Genomic DNA, 19,775 nt, shown 5'->3' with positions numbered 1-19,775 from the left:
ATATCCTCCAGCTGTGACGTCACCACTCTCCTGATAATCAGGGATATCCTCCAGCTGTGACGTCACCACTCTCCTGATATCAGGGATATCCTCCAGCTGTGACGTCACCACTCTCCTGATATCAGGGATATCCTCCAGCTGTGACGTCACCACTCCCCTGATATCAGAGATAACCTCCAGCTGTGACGTCACCACTCTCCTGATATCAGGGATATCCTCCAGCTGTGACGTCACCACTCTCCTGATATCAGGGATATCCTCCAGCTGTGACGTCACCACTCCCCTGATATCAGAGATAACCTCCAGCTGTGACGTCACCACTCTCCTGATATCAGGGATATCCTCCAGCTGTGACATCACCACTCCCCTGATATCAGGGATAACCTCCAGCTGTGACGTCACCACTCCCCTGATATCAGGGATAACCTCCAGCTGTGACGTCACCACTCTCCTGATATCAGGGATATCCTCCAGCTGTGACGTCACCACTCCCCTGATATCAGAGATAACCTCCAGCTGTGACATCACCACTCTCCTGATATCAGGGATATCCTCCAGCTGTGACGTCACCACTCTCCTGATATCAGGGATAACCTCCAGCTGTGACGTCACCACTCTCCTGATATCAGTGATAACCTCCAGCTGTGACGTCACCACTCTCCTGATATCAGGGATAACCTCCAGCTGTGACATCACCACTCCCCTGATATCAGGGATAACCTCCAGCTGTGACGTCACCACTCCCCTGATATCAGGGATAACCTCCAGCTGTGACGTCACCACTCCCCTGATATCAGGGATAACCTCCAGCTGTGACATCACCACTCTCCTGATATCAGGGATATCCTCCAGCTGTGACGTCACCACTCTCCTGATATCAGGGATATCCTCCAGCTGTGACGTCACCACTCTCCTGATATCAGGGATATCCTCCAGCTGTGACGTCACCACTCCCCTGATATCAGGGATAACCTCCAGCTGTGACGTCACTAGTCTCCTGATATCAGTGATATCCTCCAGCTGTGACGTCACCACTCTCCTGATATCAGGGATATCCTCCAGCTGTGACGTCACCACTCCCCTGATATCAGGGATAACCTCCAGCTGTGACGTCACTAGTCTCCTGATATCAGTGATATCCTCCAGCTGTGACGTCACCACTCCCCTGATATCAGTGATAACCTCCAGCTGTGACGTCACGTCTTCCCTCCGTCCGTACCGGAAACTTTATGACGATTTTTTGCTGTTTTCTGGGAATTGTCGCACAAGCCCCGCCCCCTCCTCATCCCATTGGTTAAATCCCCTCTGCTCACCTCACCCCGCCCTTAGTTACCAAGCAGCCACCTAGTAACCGGCTTGCGTGCGGCCGCATACACCGCTTTCACATTGCGCGTCGCCGGGCAGTGACGTCACGCGTCCGCCGGCTCCCTCCGAGCACAAGCATGTGTCCCTCCTCCCTCCCTCCAGCCTGGGCGGCCTGGTTTCCGGTTTCCGGCCTGTGTTGCAGGGGCTGGTGAAGCGGAGGGAGGAAAGGATGGTCCTGATTAAGGAATTGTGAGTGCTCCCGGCCCGCGGTGCCGCCATTGTCATGTTGGGACCCCCTTGTAGTGAGTGTCTGGGGGTCTTGGGGGCTGTCAGGTGGGGGAGGGGCAGCTGTCAGGAGAGGCTGGGGGCAGGTGACAGATGGGGCCATAGCTCAGGTGACAGGGCATGCTGGAGCTTGTAGTCCCCCTGCTGTGTATGTGACAGTATGGCGGCGTCCTGTGAGGCGGTGACCCCGGATGTCGCCCCCCCTAAACGCTCCGTATTGTTGCGGTGGTTCTGACTTTCTCCGTTTTTTTCTCCTCCAGCCGCGTCTACCTGCCCATCTCAGTGGAAGAGGTAAGTGCGACGCTTCCCCTTTAAATCCTGGCTCACGCTTTACGGCTCCTGCGCAGACCCCGGTGGTTGCTCCGCCGGTAACGTGCCGGTTTTCCTCCAGTACCAGGTCGGGCAGCTGTTCTCGGTGGCGGAGGCGAGTAAGGACAACACGGGGGGAGGGGAGGGCATCGAGGTGCTGAAGAACGAGCCGTACGAGCGGGACGGGGAGAAGGGGCAGTACACCCACAAGATCTACCACCTGCAGAGGTGAGCGGTTACCGGCGGCAACGCCGGAGCGGCCGGACAGTGACGGCTGAGCGCTGCGCGGTGATTTCTAGTGCTGCAGTTACATTTCTCTTTCTTTTTCCCGCTGATGACTCACGACGTGCAGTAAAGTCCCCAGCTTTGTCAAGATGCTGGCGCCCGAAGGGTCCCTGGTGTTCCACGAGAAAGCCTGGAACGCGTATCCGTACTGCCGCACCAGTGAGTGTCCACCGCCATAATGCCGATACGCTGTGCCGATATGATGTAATGCTGCAATATAAAGACACGCTGCACCGATACACCGTAATGCTACAATATAAAGACACGCTGCGCCGATGCACCGTAATGCTACAATATAAAGACACGCTGCGCCGATGCACCGTAATGCTACAATATAAAGACACGCTGCACCGATACACCGTAATGCTACAATATAAAGACACGCTGCGCCGATGCACCGTAATGACACGCTGTGCCGATATGATGTAATGCTGCAATATAAAGACACGCTGCGCCGATGCACCGTAATGCTACAATATAAAGACACGCTGCACCGATACACCGTAATGCTACAATATAAAGACACGCTGCGCCGATGCACCGTAATGCTACAATATAAAGACACGCTGCGCCGATGCACCGTAATGACACGCTGTGCCGATATGATGTAATGCTGCAATATAAAGACACGCTGCACCGATACACCGTAATGCTACAATATAAAGACACGCTGCGCCGATGCACCGTAATGCTACAATATAAAGACACGCTGCGCCGATGCACCGTAATGACACGCTGTGCCGATATGATGTAATGCTACACCGTAATGACACGCTGCGCCGATATGATGTAATGCTACAATATAAAGATACGCTGTGCCGATGCACCGTAATGCTACAATATAAAGACACGCTGCGCCGATACACCGTAATGACACGCTGTGCCGATATGATGTAATGCTACAATATAAAGATATGCTGCACCGATGCACCGTAATGCTACAATATAAAGACACGCTGCGCCGATGCACCGTAATGCTACAATATAAAGACACGCTGCGCCGATACACCGTAATGACACGCTGTGCCGATATGATGTAATGCTACAATATAAAGATACGCTGTGCCGATGCACCGTAATGACACGCTGCGCCGATGCACCGTAATGACACGCTGCGCCGATGCGCCGTAATGACACGCTGCGCCGATGCGCCGTAATGCTACAACATAATGACACGCTGTGCCGATACACCGTAATGACACGCTGTGCCGATACACCGTAATGACACGCTGTGCCGACGCACCGTAATACTACAACACAATGACATGCTGTGCCGGTACGATGTAATGACACGCTGTGCCGATGCACCGCAATGCTACAACACAATGACACGCTGTGTCGGTACGATGTAATGACACGCTGTGCCGATGCACCGTAATGCTACAACATAATGACACGCTGTGCCGATGCACCGTAATGACACGCTGTGCCGATGCACCGTAATGACACGCTGTGCCGATGCACCGTAATGCTACAACATGACGACACGCTGTGCCGATGCACCGTAATGACACGCTGTGCCGATGCACCGTAATGACACGCTGGGCCGATGCACCGTAATGCTACAACATAATGACACGCTGTGCCGGTACGATGTAATGACACGCTGGGCCGATGCACCGTAATGATTCAAAAAGAGCAGAAATCCAGCAGCCGGCCTTCCTAACAATATATACATCTTTATTCAAAAAACATTTTCATTAAAAATAGATGCATAAATATCAGCAGAGAAAATCCGGAGAAAGGACGAGACGAGAGAAAACGTGAATCGGAGGCGAGGCCTTATTCATTGTTATTCAGTCATTGCTGAGAAATCCTCCGATTCACGTTTTCTCTCGTCTCGTCCTTTCTCCGGATTTTCTCTGCTGATATTTATGCATCTATTTTTAATGAAAGCATTTTTGGAATAAAGTTGTATATATTGCTGTGGCCGGCTGCTGGATTTCTGCTGTTTCTGAATTCTCCTGTTGGCCGTGCGGTGCGTGCTGTGGACCTTCGCTGGCAGCGGTGCGCTGATCATTCTGTCTTTACAAGTCACCGTAATGATGATACCCTGTGCGGATACACCCTAATGATATTCTGTCTCTTCTCCCTGCTCCCGCCGCTGCTTCCGGACACCAGTCGTCACGGTGAGTACATCGTATCACATCTACACCTCCCACTGGTAAAAAAAGGGAACCAGCACGATCTGAAATTGGCATGCATCATATAAAAAGTGAAAATTCACAAATTTATTCCAACTGTACTATAATAAAAAAAATGAGATTTTTAGCAAATAATTGATCAATTTTTTGAGCCACCCCTGCCAACGTCACGGCAAATCTCAATAGTGGGGTCCTACTCTACATTCTGTATTTCATGTGCCATGCGGCCTCCTAGATAAAGTTAAAAGCAGAACCATAATGGAGCACACATACCTGCAACCTGTATATAGCCGCTTCCATGTTGCAAAAAAGGCACTTGTGGATAGAGACCAGCCCAGGTCCCAGCATGTGGAGCAAGCACTACACATACCAGGACTATATCAGAACTGATCCTCCCAGTGTCAAACAGCAACCATTGATAAAGGCGGACCAGATCCAAGAATGGTGCTTAATTAGCATTGCCTGTGGAAAGGGGTGAGGTAACTGAGTCTGAACAGCCACCAACAGGAGGAATATATTGCAAGCCAAAATCAGGCGTGCATGGTATGGTGTTGGTCAGACACCAGATTTGTAGCATAACTACGGTCCACAAGTGCCTTTTTTGCAACATAGAAGCGGTTATATACAGGTTACAGGTATGTGTGCTCTATTATGGTTCTGCTTTTAACTTTATCTAGGAGGCCGCATGGCACATGAAATACAGAATGTAGAGTAGGACCCCCCTATTGAGATTTGCCGTGACGTTGGCAGGGGTGGCTCAAAAAATTGATCAATTATTTGCTAAAAATCTCATTTTTTTTATTGTAGTACAGTTGGAATAAATCTGTGAATTTTCACTTTTTATATGATGCATGCCAATTTCAGATCGTGCTGGCTCCCCTCTCTCTCTGTTTGGTCGTAGTTATGCTACAAATTCTGGTGGCCGGTCACCACCATGCCATGCATGCCTGATTTTGGTTTGCTATGTATTCCTCCTGTTGGTAGCTGTTCAGATTCAGTTACCTCACCCCTTTCCACAGGCAATGCTAATTAAGCACCATCTTGGATCTGGTCCGCCTTTATCAATGGTTGCTGTCTGGCACTGGGAGGGTCAGTTCTGATATAGTCCTGGTATGTGTAGGGCTTGCTCCACATGCTGGGACCTGGGCTGGTCTCTATCCACAAGTGCCTTTTTTGCAACATGGAAGCGGTTATATACAGGTTACAGGTATGTGTGCTCTATTATGGTTCTGCTTTTAACTTTATCTAGGAGGCCGCATGGCACATGAAATACAGAATGTAGAGTAGGACCCCCCTATTGAGATTTGCCGTGACGTTGGCAGGGGTGGCTCAAAAAATTGATCAATTATTTGCTAAAAATCTCATTTTTTTTTATTGTAGTACAGTTGGAATAAATGTGTGAATTTGCACTTTTTATATTATGCATGCCAATTTCAGATCATGCTGGCTCCCCTCTACCTCCCACTGGTGTCAACTTCCCACCAAACTGAAGCCTGAGCTCTGCCCCCATCCCTTTTCTTTTACCTCCATTCACACTCACATATTCTCTCTCCCCTTTTACCTCTCTTACCGCTCTCTCCCATTTTGCCTCTTCCCACTCTCTCGCGCTCTCACTCCCCCTTTTGCCTCTCTTCCCGCTTTCATGCTCTTTTCCTTTTTGCCTCCCTTCCCACTCTCATATTCTCTCCCCTTTTGCCTCCTTTCCCCCTCTCGCGCTCATTCCCCCCCCTTTTGCCTCCCTTCCCGCTCTTGCATTCTGTCCCTTTTTGCCTCCCTTCCCGCTCTTGCATTCTGTCCCTTTTTGCCTCCCTTCCCGCTCTTGCATTCTGTCCCTTTTTGCCTCCCATCCCGCTCTCGCATTCTGTCCCTTTTTGCCTCCCTTTCTGCTCTTGCACGCTCTCCCCTTTTGCCTCCCTTCCCGCTCTCGCATTCTCTCCCCTTTTGCCTCCCTTTCTGCTCTCGCATGCTCTCCCCTTTTGCCTCCCTTTCTGCTCTCGCATGCTCTCCCCTTTTGCCTCCCTTTCTGCTCTCGCATGCTCTCCCCTTTTGCCTCCCTTTCAGCTCTCGCATGCTCTCCCCTTTTGCCTCCCTTCCCGCTCTCGCATTCTGTCCCCTTTTGCCTCCCTTCCCGCTCTCGCATGCTCTCCCCTTTTGCCTCCCTTCCCGCTCTCGCATGCTCTCCCCTTTTGCCTCCCTTTCTGCTCTCGCATGCTCTCCCCTTTTGCCTCCCTTTCTGCTCTCGCATGCTCTCCCCTTTTGCCTCCCTTTCTGCTCTCGCATGCTCTCCCCTTTTGCCTCCCTTTCTGCTCTCGCATGCTCTCCCCTTTTGCCTCCCTTCCCGCTCTCGCATTCTCTCCCCTTTTGCCTCCCTTTCTGCTCTCGCATGCTCTCCCTTTTGCCTTTTTTTCTGCTCTCGCATGCTCTCATTTTGCCTCCCTTCCCGCTCTCGCATTCTGTCCCCTTTTGCCTCCCTTTCTGCTCTTGCATTCTCTCCCCTTTTGCCTCCCTTCCCGCTCTCGCATGTTCTCCCCTTTTGCCTCCCTTTCTGCTCTCACATTCTCTCCCCTTTTGCCTCCCTTCCCGCTTTCGCATTCTGTCCCCTTTTGCCTCCCTTCCCGCTCTCGCATTCTGTCCCTTTTTGCCTCCCTTCCCGCATTCTCTCCCCTTTTGCCTCCCTTCCCGCTTTCGCATTCTGTCCCTTTTTGCCTCCCTTTTCTGCTCTTGCATTCTCTCCCCTTTTGCTTCCCTTCCCGCTCTCGCATTCTGTCCCTTTTTGCCTCTTTTCCCGCTCTCGCATCCTCTCCCTTTTTGCCTCCTTCTGCTCTCGCATCCTCTCCCCTTTTGCCTGCCTGCCCGCTCTCGCATCCTCTCCCCTTTTGCCTGCCTGCCCGCTCTCGCATTCTCTCCCCTTTTGCCTGCCTGCCCGCTCTCGCATTCTCTCCCCTTTTGCCTCCCTTTCTGCTCTCGCATCCCCCCCCCGTTTGCCTCCCTTTCTGCTCTCGCATTCTCCCCTTTTGCCTCCCTTCCCGCTCTCTCTCTCTCCCCTTTTGCCTCCCTTTCTGCTCTCACTCTCCCCTTTTGCCTCCCTTCCCGCTCTCGCATTCTCCCCTTTTGCCTCCCTTTCTGCTCTCTCTCTCCCCTTTTGCCTCCCTTCCTGCTCTCTCTCCCTTTTTTTTGCCTCCCTTCCCACTCTCTTGCTTTCTTTCTCTGTTCTGTGTTCAGTTTCTCGGGCAGATAGTAGCTGGCTGCCCGTAGTGGATCCCATGCCTCTGCTTTGTGTCACACAGCTCCTCCTCCTCCTCCCTCTGTCTGCTCTTCCTGGCAGTCACTCCTCCTCTCCTCTCTCTCCTCTTTCTTTGTGGTAAATGCTGGATCCAGTGTGAGATCTTCTGATACCAATGACTATTGTCCATCAGGGCGCTATCATACTGTGAAGCCCCCCTCCCCCACACATATACAGGCTTGGGCTTATTTTGGCTTGTACAGACATGTTGGGGGTTGTAGTACAGCGGTGATGTCTGTGACCACCGTGTGCTGGTTTTGTTTTCAGGATGGGACAGGGAACCCATCCTCTGGTTATTTTTGTCTCAGTAATGGATGTTCTGGTTGTTTCCTGGGCCGGTCCCACCACTTCCCCTTTAAGCAGCAGCGTTTCCCATGCATCCTGTGTGCTGATGTGGCTGGGCCAGCAGGTGGCGCTGTGTCATTAATAATGATTATTATCATAGTCTGTAGGATCAGTCATCAGCCAGGATATATCTAACACCATTACCCGGTGCTACTGGGTGCACGGCGGATGCGGAGACAGAAGAATAGGGGCTCCAGATTCTGAGAAAACATTAAAAGAGGGCACATGGGAGAGTTAGATTAGTGAGGTGATAGGCCGGGCTTAAGAGAGGTGTTTCTAGAGCACGCCAAAAAATGAGGAGGCTAGGTATTGCATTGTCTGGTGTAGTGCATTCTAGAAAACTTGCGCAGCACAAGAGAAGTCTTGGAGATGAGATTGGGAGGTTTGGATTATAGAGGATGTCAGGCATAGATCATTAGCAGGACAGAGGGCATGAGTAGGGTGATAGATAAGGGAAGAGATGTTAGGATGGTGTAGATATGAGGGTGAGAGGGATATGTTTGTAGTGGTTGGGTAACCATTGCAATGGCTGGCACAGAGTGGAGGCATCAGTGCAGCGGCGGTACAGAAATATGATCCTGCCCAACACATTCGGAATGAAGAGGAGAGAATTGTGTGTTGCGTTTTGAATGATGAGGGAAGATATTGGATGAGTGGTGACTGCCGGGCCGAGGGACTGAAGGAGATGTGAGGGATTGGGGTCACTGGTGCAGGTCGTAGGGTGAGAAGATGCGAGGAGCCTCGCCTTCCTGTCTCCCGCCTCGCCTTCCTGTCTCCCGCCTCGCCTTCCTGTCTCCCGCCTCGCTTTCCTGTCTCCCGCCTCGCCTTCCTGTCTCCCGCCTCGCTTTCCTGTCTCCCGCCTCGCCTTCCTGTCTCCCGCCTCGCCTTCCTGTCTCCCGCCTCGCCTTCCTGTCTCCCGCCTCGCCTTCCTGTCTCCCGCCTCGCCTTCCTGTCTCCCGCCTCGCTTTCCTGTCTCCCGCCTCGCTTTCCTGTCTCCCTCCTCGCCTTCCTGTCTCCCTCCTCGCCTTCCTGTCTCCCTCCTCGCCTTCCTGTCTCCCGCCTCGCCTTCCTGTCTCCCGCCTCGCTTTCCTGTCTCCCGCCTCGCTTTCCTGTCTCCCGCCTCGCTTTCCTGTCTCCCGCCTCGCTTTCCTGTCTCCCGCCTCGCCTTCCTGTCTCCCGCCTCGCCTTCCTGTCTCCCGCCTCGCCTTCCTGTCTCCCGCCTCGCCTTCCTGTCTCCCGCCTCGCCTTCCTGTCTCCCGCCTCGCCTTCCTGTCTCCCGCCTCGCCTTCCTGTCTCCCGCCTCGCCTTCCTGTCTCCCGCCTCGCCTTCCTGTCTCCCGCCTCGCTTTCCTGTCTCCCGCCTCGCTTTCCTGTCTCCTTGTCAGCTCTGAGGTCGGTGGTCAGGCCTTGTACTTCAGGGTTTAGGACAGAGTGAAATGTTTCAGAGTCTGCAGGCCGGCGATCTGATGTGATGATGTTGCTTGTTTGGATGGATGGAGGCAGAGTTATACGTTTTGAGTGGAGGACGTCTTTTGCCGAGTGATTTTCTCCACAAATGCTCAGCAAACCTGGAACACCCGTGGAGATGATGTGTTTGCAGCCTATGCCAGGGTTGCTGCCGTTTGTCGTGTCACCGCTGCTGCTTCATCTGGGGCGCTCTGCAATATATATTATATTGGGAAAATGTGGAATCTGGACAGGAGATCTGAGCTAAAGATGACTGCATATGGGAGGGTAGAGAGGGGATAACCTGGAAAGCATATTGTGATGAAATGAGCCGACAGCACCCTCCACCCGGTCTGTTCTCAGGTCTGGGGAGGATGTGAAAATTGTAGCCCCCCAACCAAAAGAGTGGTGGTGGTGGTGGTGTCAGTGAGAGCGAAGGGGTTAAGAGGAAATAAAATAGTCGTGGCTTTAGGAGAATGTTACACACTGACCAGGAGTTCCAGAGGGAACAGATAAAGGAGGCAGGAGAAGGCGAGCAATGAAGGTTAATAGGATGGCAGGGCTTCTATGTGCTGCAGGATGAGAGCTATATCTATTAGTGGAAGGGGGGCCGGGGTTAGGGGAGATGTCACCAGCGATAAGGAGGCGAGAACAGAGAGTGGGTGGGTCTCTGATGTGGGCAGCATTTTGTCCTGTATGGGGGCAGTGAATGGTTTAGACTTTCAGCAATGTGAGGAGAGCCTGACAGCCGTACAGGGGAGACTGTCTCCTGCCTCGCTTCCCCGCTCTCCTCCTCCTGCCTCGCTTCCCCGCTCTCCTCCTCCTGCCTCGCTTCCCCGCTCTCCTCCTCCTGCCTCGCTTCCCCGCTCTCCTCCTCCTGCCTCGCTTCCCCGCTCTCCTCCTCCTGCCTCGCTTCCCCGCTCTCCTCCTCCTGCCTCGCTTCCCCGCTCTCCTCCTCCTGCCTCGCTTCCCCGCTCTCCTCCTCCTGCCTCGCTTCCCCGCTCTCCTCCTCCTGCCTCGCTTCCCCGCTCTCCTCCTCCTGCCTCGCTTCCCCGCTCTCCTCCTCCTGCCTCGCTTCCCCGCTCTCCTCCTCCTGCCTCGCTTCCCCGCTCTCCTCCTCCTGCCTCGCTTCCCCGCTCTCCTCCTCCTGCCTCGCTTCCCCGCTCTCCTCCTCCTGCCTCGCTTCCCCGCTCTCCTCCTCCTGCCTCGCTTCCCCGCTCTCCTCCTCCTGCCTCGCTTCCCCGCTCTGCTCCTCCTGCCTCGCTTCCCCGCTCTGCTCCTCCTGCCTCGCTTCCCCGCTCTGCTCCTCCTGCCTCGCTTCCCCGCTCTGCTCCTCCTGCCTCGCTTCCCCGCTCTGCTCCTCCTGCCTCGCTTCCCCGCTCTGCTCCTCCTGCCTCGCTTCCCCGCTCTGCTCCTCCTGCCTCGCTTCCCCGCTCTGCTCCTCCTGCCTCGCTTCCCCGCTCTCCTCCTCCTGCCTCGCTTCCCCGCTCTCCTCCTCCTGCCTCGCTTCCCCGCTCTCCTCCTCCTGCCTCGCTTCCCCGCTCTCCTCCTCCTGCCTCGCTTCCCCGCTCTCCTCCTCCTGCCTCGCTTCCCCGCTCTCCTCCTCCTGCCTCGCTTCGGCCATATTGCTCTCTTGTCTATGCAGAGTCCTCGCTGCTCGGATTTCTGGCACTTTTTTTTTTGTATATTTTTAATCCTGACTTTTATTGCAGAATGAATACATGAAAGACGACTTCTTCATCAAAATCGAGACTTGGCATAAACCCGATTTCGGAAGCTTAGACAATGTGAGTGTTTGCCGGTGGGTGTGAGTGTTTGCCGGTGGGTGTGAGTGTTTGCCGGTGGGTGTGAGTGCCGGGGGGGTGTGTGAGTGCCGGGGGGGTGTGTGAGTGCCGGGGGGGTGTGTGAGTGCCGGGGGGGTGTGTGAGTGCCGGGGGGGTGTGTGAGTGCCGGGGGGGTGTGTGAGTGCCGGGGGGGGGGGTGTGAGTGCCGGGGGGGTGTGTGAGTGCCCGGGGGGTGTGTGAGTGCCCGGGGGGTGTGTGAGTGCCCGGAGGGTGTGTGAGTGCCGGGGTGTGTGAGTGTTGGGGTGTCCCTGCGCCCCCCCGGCCCCGTCCCGTCCTGCAGCCCATTCACAGACCTTCTCATCTCCTGCAGGTGCATGGACTGGACGCTGAGACCTGGAAGGAGGTGGAGGTCGTACCTATCGACATTGCAGACCGCTCCGAGATCGCCGAAGACGTGAGTGCGATGGCTGCGACCGGGTGTCCAATTTACATGGGACTGCACATTTACCTGGGACTGATTTGTGTCTCCGCAGGACTATAAGCCAGAAGAGGATCCTGCAACATACAGGTCGGAGAAGACTGGGAGAGGACCCCTAAATAAGGACTGGATGGTACAATACTTCTGACTTTCTTAAAGGGGCGGTACACTTCATATCACCCCCTCCCTTCTGGTCATGGACACCCTCCTATTACCCTCCTATCCCCCATGTAGCAGCGCTCATCCTGTGCATCCTGCTTCATGAACACAGTGATCTCACCTGTTTCTCCATGCTTGCTTGTAGAAAGAAGTGTTGAACAACCCCTCGTGCCCTCACATGTGTGCCTACAAGCTGGTCACCGTCAAGTTCCGGTGGTGGGGTCTTCAGGGCAGAATGGAGAAATTTATCCACAAGGTATGAGCTCCCTTTAAGGGGCTTTACAGAATATTCTTGCTGCATTGCATTGTGGGAGATGAGGTTTGATGTAGGGATAAATACTTTGTGTGGGGTCTAAAAAAAAAAAACTACATCTCCCACAATGCACTGCTCTCCTGGACAGAAAAGGTGAGATAAAAGGTTTAAATGGCCTGAGAGCTAATAGGAAGGAAGCAGAAGCTTGATTGCAGCTCTGGATATTGCAGGAATAAAAGACATGTCATGTCATAGATAGATATAAACCCCGCACCTCCCACAATGCATCAGACAAGTTACAATGTGATTTATATTTATTTATTTTTAATCTCAAAAGCTGCTTTAAATGTGACAGGAGTGTTGTTGTTGTTGTTTCATTTATTTTTTTATTTTATTTATTTTAATTTAGTATTTTATGTATTAACATATTTATTTTAATTTATTGTTATTCAATAATAATAATGAAACTAATAAAATATTAAAATAAATATGTTAATACATAAAATACGAAATTAAAATAAATAATATATTTATTTTAATTTTGTATTATGTATTAACATATTTATTTTAATATTTTATTAGTTTCATTATTATTGAATAACAATAAATTAAAATAAATATGTTAATACATAAAATACAAAATTAAAATAAATATATTATTTCATTAGTATTTTTATTAGTATTTTAATTTGTATTTTTATTTATTTTTATTACATTTTTTATTTAAATATTAATATTTTTATTTTATTCTTTGCATTTTATTATAGATGCATTTATAATTTTAATTTTATTTTTATTTAAAAATAATAATAAAACAAATAAAATACTAAAATGTGTAATGTATAAAATATATTTTAGTATATTTTGTTTTAACACATTTTGATTTTTTTTGATTTTTATTAGTATTTTATTTTTAATTTGTATTACTATTTTTATTATTTTTATTTTAATTTAATATTGTTTATTTTATTTGTATTTTATTTGTATTTTTTATTTTACATATTTTAGTTATTATTATTATTATTATTATTTATGTATTTATTTATTTTTATCTTTTTAATTCTAGCAAGAGAAGCGCCTCTTCACAAACTTTCACCGCCAGCTCTTCTGCTCGTTGGACCGATGGGTTCACCTGAACATGGACGACATCCGTCGGATGGAAGACGAGACACAGCGAGAACTTGACGAGGTGCGGGCGCCGGGCGTTTGTGGGAATAGTTACAGCTCTTTTTTTATTTCTAGCATTAACGCATCTTTTTTTTTTTTTTTTTTAATCTCCCTCCAGATGAGGCAAAAAGGACAAGTCAGAGGAATGTCCGCCAAAGATGAGTAAAGCCCTGGAGTCCTCAGATGGAACAGGTAAGAAAAGGCTAAAATCAGTCGCGCGGTACCGTCATTGACCACTGGGGAGCGCTGGAGCTGCTCCTGCTCGCTGTAATGTCGCCATCTACAGGCACAATAGGTAATTACATGTTTTTTTCTTCTTCAGATCCCTCTAGGGCGGAGTCTGGACCATCTTCCTCTCATTGGCTGATCTGTGCAGGGGGTGTGTCTGCAAGTAGGAAATGAATGGAGAGGAAGAGCTGCTGAGCCCTCCCCCGCGGACTCCTCCCTGCCCAATCCTTTCATGTCTTGACTTTTTGGCCTCTCATCAATTTTTTTTTTTTTTTTTCTTACCTGCCCCTTATTGGCGGTCCCGGTCATTGCCAGACTCTGTTAACCTCTTCACTGCCCCAGGATTCCACTGCCTTCTATATAACCCTTCCTTGCTGGAGACGGACACCGCGAGGCCGAGGCGTACAACACCGCGAGGCCGAGGCGTACAACACCGCGAGGCCGAGGCGTACAACACCGCGAGGCGGGGGCACACCCCACCGCCCAATTTACATCCTGTTGACGGTTCTTAAAATATTCAACCAGACCAAACAAGAGATTTATTATAAGACTACCGGTGCATCAGCAGTCACTGAGGCCCAGCAGTGGAGTGGTTAATCCCACCTCAGTCCAGCGACACAGGGGTTAATGATGCATTGTCTTTTCTTCTTCTCGTGGATTGTTCCATTTCCAGGATGGTGGGCGGGGCCGGTGTGGTGCAGTCCGGTGGGCGGGGCCGGTGTGGTGCAGTCCGGTGGGCGGGGCCGGTGTGGTGCAGTCCGGTGGGCGGGGCCGGTGTGGTGCAGTCCGGTGGGCGGGGCAGTACTCCAGGCGCCGCTTCTCCTTTTCTGTAGGGTCCAGAGACGCAGTTTATAGAGAAGGGACCAGGAGGGGGTAATCCTGACTATCGGGGGCCGCGGGGGGAGGGGTTTCAGTAATTTTTTTTTGTTGTTGTTTTTTTTTTAAACTTATGTGACCGCATTTATGAAAATAATAAAAAAAATCCCGTATTTCGTCCTCGGTCGTCAGTGATTTGCTGAGACCTCGGATGTGACTCGGGTCTTGGCGCTGGATGAAGCTGACATCGGGCGGAGGTGAATGGGGCGCGACAGGGGACGACGGCGACGATTCATCACCATCAGGTGGAGAGGAAGAGCAACTGCAACCAGCGACAACGCCAAGAAGCCAGCGTGGATCTGTAACAGGAAGAAGAGGGGAGAGGTAGAAGAACTCTGCTCCAGAGCTGAAATCTCCCCCAAGCCCCCGCTCTGCAGGATAATACAGGGTGTACTGCAGCAGCAGAATAGTGAGTGCAGCTCTGGAGTATAATACGGGAGGAAACTCAGGATCAGTAATGTATGTACACAGCGACTGTACCAGCAGAATAGTGAGTGCAGCTCTGGAGTATAATACAGGAGGTAACTCAGGATCAGTAATGTATGTACACAGTGACTGCACCAGCAGAATAGTGAGTGCAGCTCTGGAGTATAATACAGGAGGTAACTCAGGATCAGTAATGTAATGTATGTACACAGTGACTGCACCAGCAGAATAGTGAGTGCAGCTCTGGAGTATAATACAGGAGGTAACTCAGGATCAGTAATGTACAGTTAGGTCCAGAAATATTTGGACAGTGACACAAGTTTTGTTATTTTAGCTGTTTACAAAAACATGTTCAGAAATACAATTCTATATATAATATGGGCTGAAAGTGCACACTCCCAGCTGCAATATGAGAGTTTTCACATCCAAATCGGAGAAAGGGTTTAGGAATCATAGCTCTGTAATGCATAGCCTCCTCTTTTTCAAGGGACCAAATGTAATTGGACAAGGGACTCTAAGGGCTGCAATTAACTCTGAAGGCGTCTCCCTCGTTAACCTGTAATCAATGAAGTAGTTAAAAGGTCTGGGGTTGATTACAGGTGTGTGGTTTTGCATTTGGAAGCTGTTGCTGTGACCAGACAACATGCGGTCTAAGTAACTCTCAATTGAGGTGAAGCAGAACATCCTGAGGCTGAAAAAAAAGAAAAAATCCATCAGAGAGATAGCAGACATGCTTGGAGTAGCAAAATCCACAGTTGGGTACATTGTGAGAAAAAAGGAATTGACTGGTGAGCTTGGGAACTCAAAAAGGCCTGGGCGTCCACGGATGACAACAGTGGTGGATGATCGCCGCATACTTTCTTTGGTGAAGAAGAACCCGTTCACAACATCAACTGAAGTCCAGAACACTCTCAGTGAAGCAGGTGTATCTGTCTCTAAGTCACCAGTAAGAAGGGAATTTTGTTACTTACCGTAAATTCCTTTTCTTCTAGCTCTTATTGGGAGACCCAGACGATTGGGGTATAGCTACTGCCCTCTGGAGGCCACACAAAGCACTACATTAAAAGTGCAAGGCCCCTCCCCCTCTGGCTATACCCCCCCCGTGGTATCACGGGTTCTCCAGTTTTAGTGCCAAAGCAAGAAGGAGGAAGCCAACAACTGGTTTAAACAAATTAACTCCGAATAACATCGGAGAACTGAAAAACCGTTCAACATGAACAACATGTGTACCCGCAAACAACAAAAAAACATCCCGAAGGACAACAGGGCGGGTGCTGGGTCTCCCAATAAGAGCTAGAAGAAAAGGAATTTACGGTAAGTAACAAAATTCCCTTCTTCTTCAGCGCTCTATTGGGAGACCCAGACGATTGGGACGTCCAAAAGCTGTCCCTGGGTGGGTAAAGAAATACCTCATGTTAGAGCTGCAAAACAGCCCTCCCCTACGGGGATGTCACTGCCGCCTGCAGGACTCTTCTACCTAAGCTGGCATCCGCCGAAGCATAGGTATGCACCTGATAATGCTTGGTGAAAGTGTGCAGACTGGACCAGGTAGCTGCCTGGCACACCTGTTGAGCCGAAGCCTGGTGACGTAATGCCCAGGACGCACCCACGGCTCTGGTTGAGTGGGCTTTTAGCCCTGAAGGAACCGGAAGCCCAGCAGAGCGGTAGGCCTCTAGAATTGGTTCTTTGATCCATCGAGCCAGGGTGGCTTTAGAAGCCTGCAACCCCTTGCGCGGACCAGCGACAAGGACAAAAAGTGCATCGGCACGGCGCATGGGCGCCGTGCGGGAAATGTAGATTCTGAGTGCTCTCACCAGATCTAGCAAACGTAAGTCCTTTTCATACCGGTGAACCGGATGAGGACAAAACGAAGGCAAGGATATATCCTGATTAAGATGAAAAGAGGATACGACCTTAGGGAGAAACTCCGGAATAGGGCGCAGCACTACCTTGTCCTGGTGGAACACCAGGAAGGGAGCCTTGGATGACAGAGCTGCCAGCTCAGACACTCGCCGAAGCGATGTGATCGCAACAAGAAACGCCACTTTCTGTGACAGCCGAGAAAAGGAAACTTCCTTCAGAGGCTCGAAGGGCGGCTTCTGGAGAGCAACTAGTACCCTGTTCAGATCCCATGGATCTAACGGCCGCTTGTACGGGGGCACAATATGACAGACCCCCTGCAGGAACGTGCGCACCTTAGAAAGACGTGCTAGACGCTTCTGAAAAAACACGGATAGTGCCGAAACTTGCCCCTTAAGGGAGCTGAGCGACAAGCCCTTTTCTAACCCCGATTGCAGGAAGGAAAGAAACTTGGGCAATGCAAATGGCCAGGGAGACACTCCCTGAGCAGAGCACCAGGATAAGAAAATCTTCCACGTTCTGTGGTAGATCTTAGCCGAATTCGACTTTCTAGCTTGTCTCATTGTGGCAACGACTCCTTGAGATAATCCTGCAGATGCTAGGATCCAGGACTCAATGGCCACACAGTCAGGTTCAGGGCCGCAGAATTCTGATGGAAAAACGGCCCTTGGGACAGTAAGTCTGGTCGGTCTGGCAGTGACCACGGTCGACCGATCGTGAGATGCCACAGATCCGGATACCACGACCTCCTCGGCCAGTCTGGAGCGACGAGTATGATGCGGCTGCACTCGGATCTGATCTTGCGTAGCACTCTGGGCAAGAGCGCCAGAGGCGGAAACACGTATGGGAGCTGAAACTGCGACCAATCTTGAACCAAGGCGTCTGCCGCCAGAGCTCTTTGATCGCGCGACCTCGCCATGAATGCCGGGACCTTGTTGTTGTGCCGGGATGCCATTAGGTCGACGTCCGGCACCCCCCAGCGGCGACAGATTTCCTGAAACACGTCCGGGTGAAGGGACCATTCCCCTGCGTCCATGCCCTGGCGACTGAGGAAGTCTGCTTCCCAGTTTTCTACGCCTGGGATGTGAACCGCGGATATGGTGGATGCTCTGTCCTCCACCCACATTAGAATGCGCCGGACTTCTTGGAAGGCTTGCCGACTGCGCGTCCCTCCTTGGTGGTTGATGTATGCCACCGCTGTGGAGTTGTCCGATTGGATTCGGATCTGCTTTCCTTCCAGCCACTGTTGGAAGGCCAGTAGAGCAAGATACACTGCTCTGATCTCCAGAACATTGATCTGAAGGATGGACTCCTGCGGAGTCCACGTCCCCTGAGCCCTGTGGTGGAGAAATACTGCTCCCCACCCTGACAGACTCGCATCTGTCGTGACTACTGCCCAGGATGGGGGCAGGAAGGATCTTCCCTGAGACAATGAGGTGGGAAGGAGCCACCATTGTAGGGAGTCCTTGGCCGTCTGGGAAAGCGAGACTTTCCTGTCCAGGGACGTTGACTTCCCGTCCCATTGGCGGAGAATGTCCCATTGAAGTGGGCGCAGATGAAACTGCGCAAAGGGAACTGCTTCCATGGCTGCCACCATCTTCCCTAGGAAATGCATGAGGCGCCGCAAGGGATGCAACTGGCCCTGCAGAAGAGATTGCACCCCTGTCTGTAGTGACCGCTGCTTGTTCAGCGGAAGCTTCACTATCGCTGCTAGAGTATGAAACTCCATGCCAAGATACGTTAGTGATTGAGTCGGTGATAGGATCGACTTTGGAAAGTTGATGATCCATCCGAAAGACTGTAGGGTCTCCAGCGTAGCATTCAGGCTGTGCTGACATGCCTCTTGAGAGGGAGCTTTGACCAATAAATCGTCTAGGTAAGGGATCACCGAGTGTCCCTGAGAGTGCAAGACTGCTACCACCGCCGCCATGACCTTGGTGAAGACCCGTGGGGCTGTCGCCAGACCAAATGGCAGAGCTACGAACTGAAAATGGTCGTCTCCTATCACAAAACGTAGAAAACGTTGATGTTCTGTAGCAATTGGCACGTGGAGATAAGCATCTTTGATGTCTATTGAGGCAAGGAAGTCTCCTCTGGACATTGAGGCAATGACAGAACGCAGGGTTTCCATCCGGAACTTCCTGGCGTGCACATGTTTGTTGAGCCGTTTTAGGTCCAGAACAGGACGGAACGAGCCGTCCTTTTTTGGAACCACAAAGAGATTGGAGTAAAACCCTCGCCCTTGTTCCTGAGGAGGGACAGGAACCACTACTCCTTCCGCTCTTAGGGAGCCCACCGCCTGCAGCAGAGCATCTGCTCGGTCTGGATGTGGGGAGGTTCTGAAGAACCGAGCTGGAGGACGAGAATTGAACTCGATTCTGTACCCGCGAGACAAAATGTCCGTCACCCACCGGTCTTTGACCTGTGACATCCAAATGCCGGAAAAACGGGAGAGCCTGCCCCCGACCGGCGATGCGGAGGGAGGGGGCTGGAAGGCATGAGGTAGCCGCTTTGGAAGCGGTACCTCCATTTGCTTTCTTGGGGCGCGTGTGAGCCCGCCACGAATCTGAGTTTCTTTGCGTCCTCTGAGTCCCTTTGGACGAGGTAAATGGTGTCTTGCCCGAACCTCGAAAGGACTGAAACCTCTGCTGCCACTTTTTCTGCTGAGGTTTGGATGTTCTGGGTTGTGGTAAAGAGGAGTCTTTACCCTTAGACTGCTTAATGATATCAGCCAATGGCTCGCCAAACAGTCTATCTCTAGATAAAGGCAAACTGGTTAAACATTTTTTGGAACCAGCATCTGCTTTCCAGTCCTTTAACCACAAGGCTCTGCGCAAAACTACCGAATTGGCGGACGCCATTGAGGTGCGACTGGTAGATTCTAGGACCGCATTGATAGCGTAAGACGCAAACGCCGACATCTGCGTGGTAAGGTGCGCCACTTGCGGCACCGCTGGATGTAAGATAGCATCCACTTTTGCTAAGCCAGCTGAAATAGCCTGGAGTGCCCATACGGCTGCGAATGCCGGAGCAAACGACGCGCCGATAGCTTCATAGACAGATTTTAACCAAAGGTCCATCTGTCTGTCATTGGCATCTTTAAGTGAAGCGCCATCCTCCACTGCAACTATGGACCTAGCTGC

General features: G+C 51.3%; 2 protein-coding genes across 2 annotated transcripts in view; one reads left to right on the top strand and one right to left on the bottom strand.

Annotated features, from left to right (window-relative positions):
* The first annotated feature begins 1,401 nt into the window (after nt 1-1,401).
* On the top strand, nt 1,402-14,325 carry LOC142245642 (phosphatidylinositol transfer protein beta isoform-like). The gene is made up of 12 exons (XM_075318533.1): nt 1,402-1,554; nt 1,851-1,881; nt 1,982-2,127; nt 2,252-2,343; nt 4,306-4,313; nt 11,114-11,188; nt 11,556-11,639; nt 11,719-11,796; nt 11,968-12,078; nt 13,142-13,264; nt 13,361-13,434; nt 13,565-14,325. Exons 1-11 carry the CDS (start codon nt 1,535-1,537, stop codon nt 13,406-13,408), a joined length of 816 nt encoding a protein of 271 aa, XP_075174648.1. The 5' UTR covers nt 1,402-1,534; the 3' UTR covers nt 13,409-13,434; nt 13,565-14,325.
* The window catches only part of LOC142245641 (large neutral amino acids transporter small subunit 4-like), a 31,244-nt gene continuing 24,865 nt past the window's right edge, over nt 13,397-19,775 (bottom strand). The window contains exon 14 of the mRNA XM_075318531.1: nt 13,397-14,645. Coding sequence (XP_075174646.1) covers nt 14,475-14,645 — 171 coding nt within the window. The 3' untranslated portion in view covers nt 13,397-14,474. The remainder of the gene's footprint in view (nt 14,646-19,775) is intronic.

Source organism: Anomaloglossus baeobatrachus, chromosome 7 (assembly GCF_048569485.1).
Source record: "Anomaloglossus baeobatrachus isolate aAnoBae1 chromosome 7, aAnoBae1.hap1, whole genome shotgun sequence".
Taxonomy (NCBI): domain Eukaryota; kingdom Metazoa; phylum Chordata; class Amphibia; order Anura; family Aromobatidae; genus Anomaloglossus; species Anomaloglossus baeobatrachus.
This window is presented reverse-complemented; position numbering and strand designations above follow the sequence as displayed.

Bases quoted from the DNA above. Each gene is read 5' to 3' on its own strand.
- LOC142245642 (XM_075318533.1), top strand. From the start codon at position 1,535: ATGGTCCTGATTAAGGAATT. The intron at 1,882-1,981 runs GTAAGTGCGACG...GTTTTCCTCCAG, and splicing joins TGCCCATCTCAGTGGAAGAG to TACCAGGTCGGGCAGCTGTT. The intron at 12,079-13,141 runs GTATGAGCTCCC...TTTTAATTCTAG, and splicing joins TGGAGAAATTTATCCACAAG to CAAGAGAAGCGCCTCTTCAC.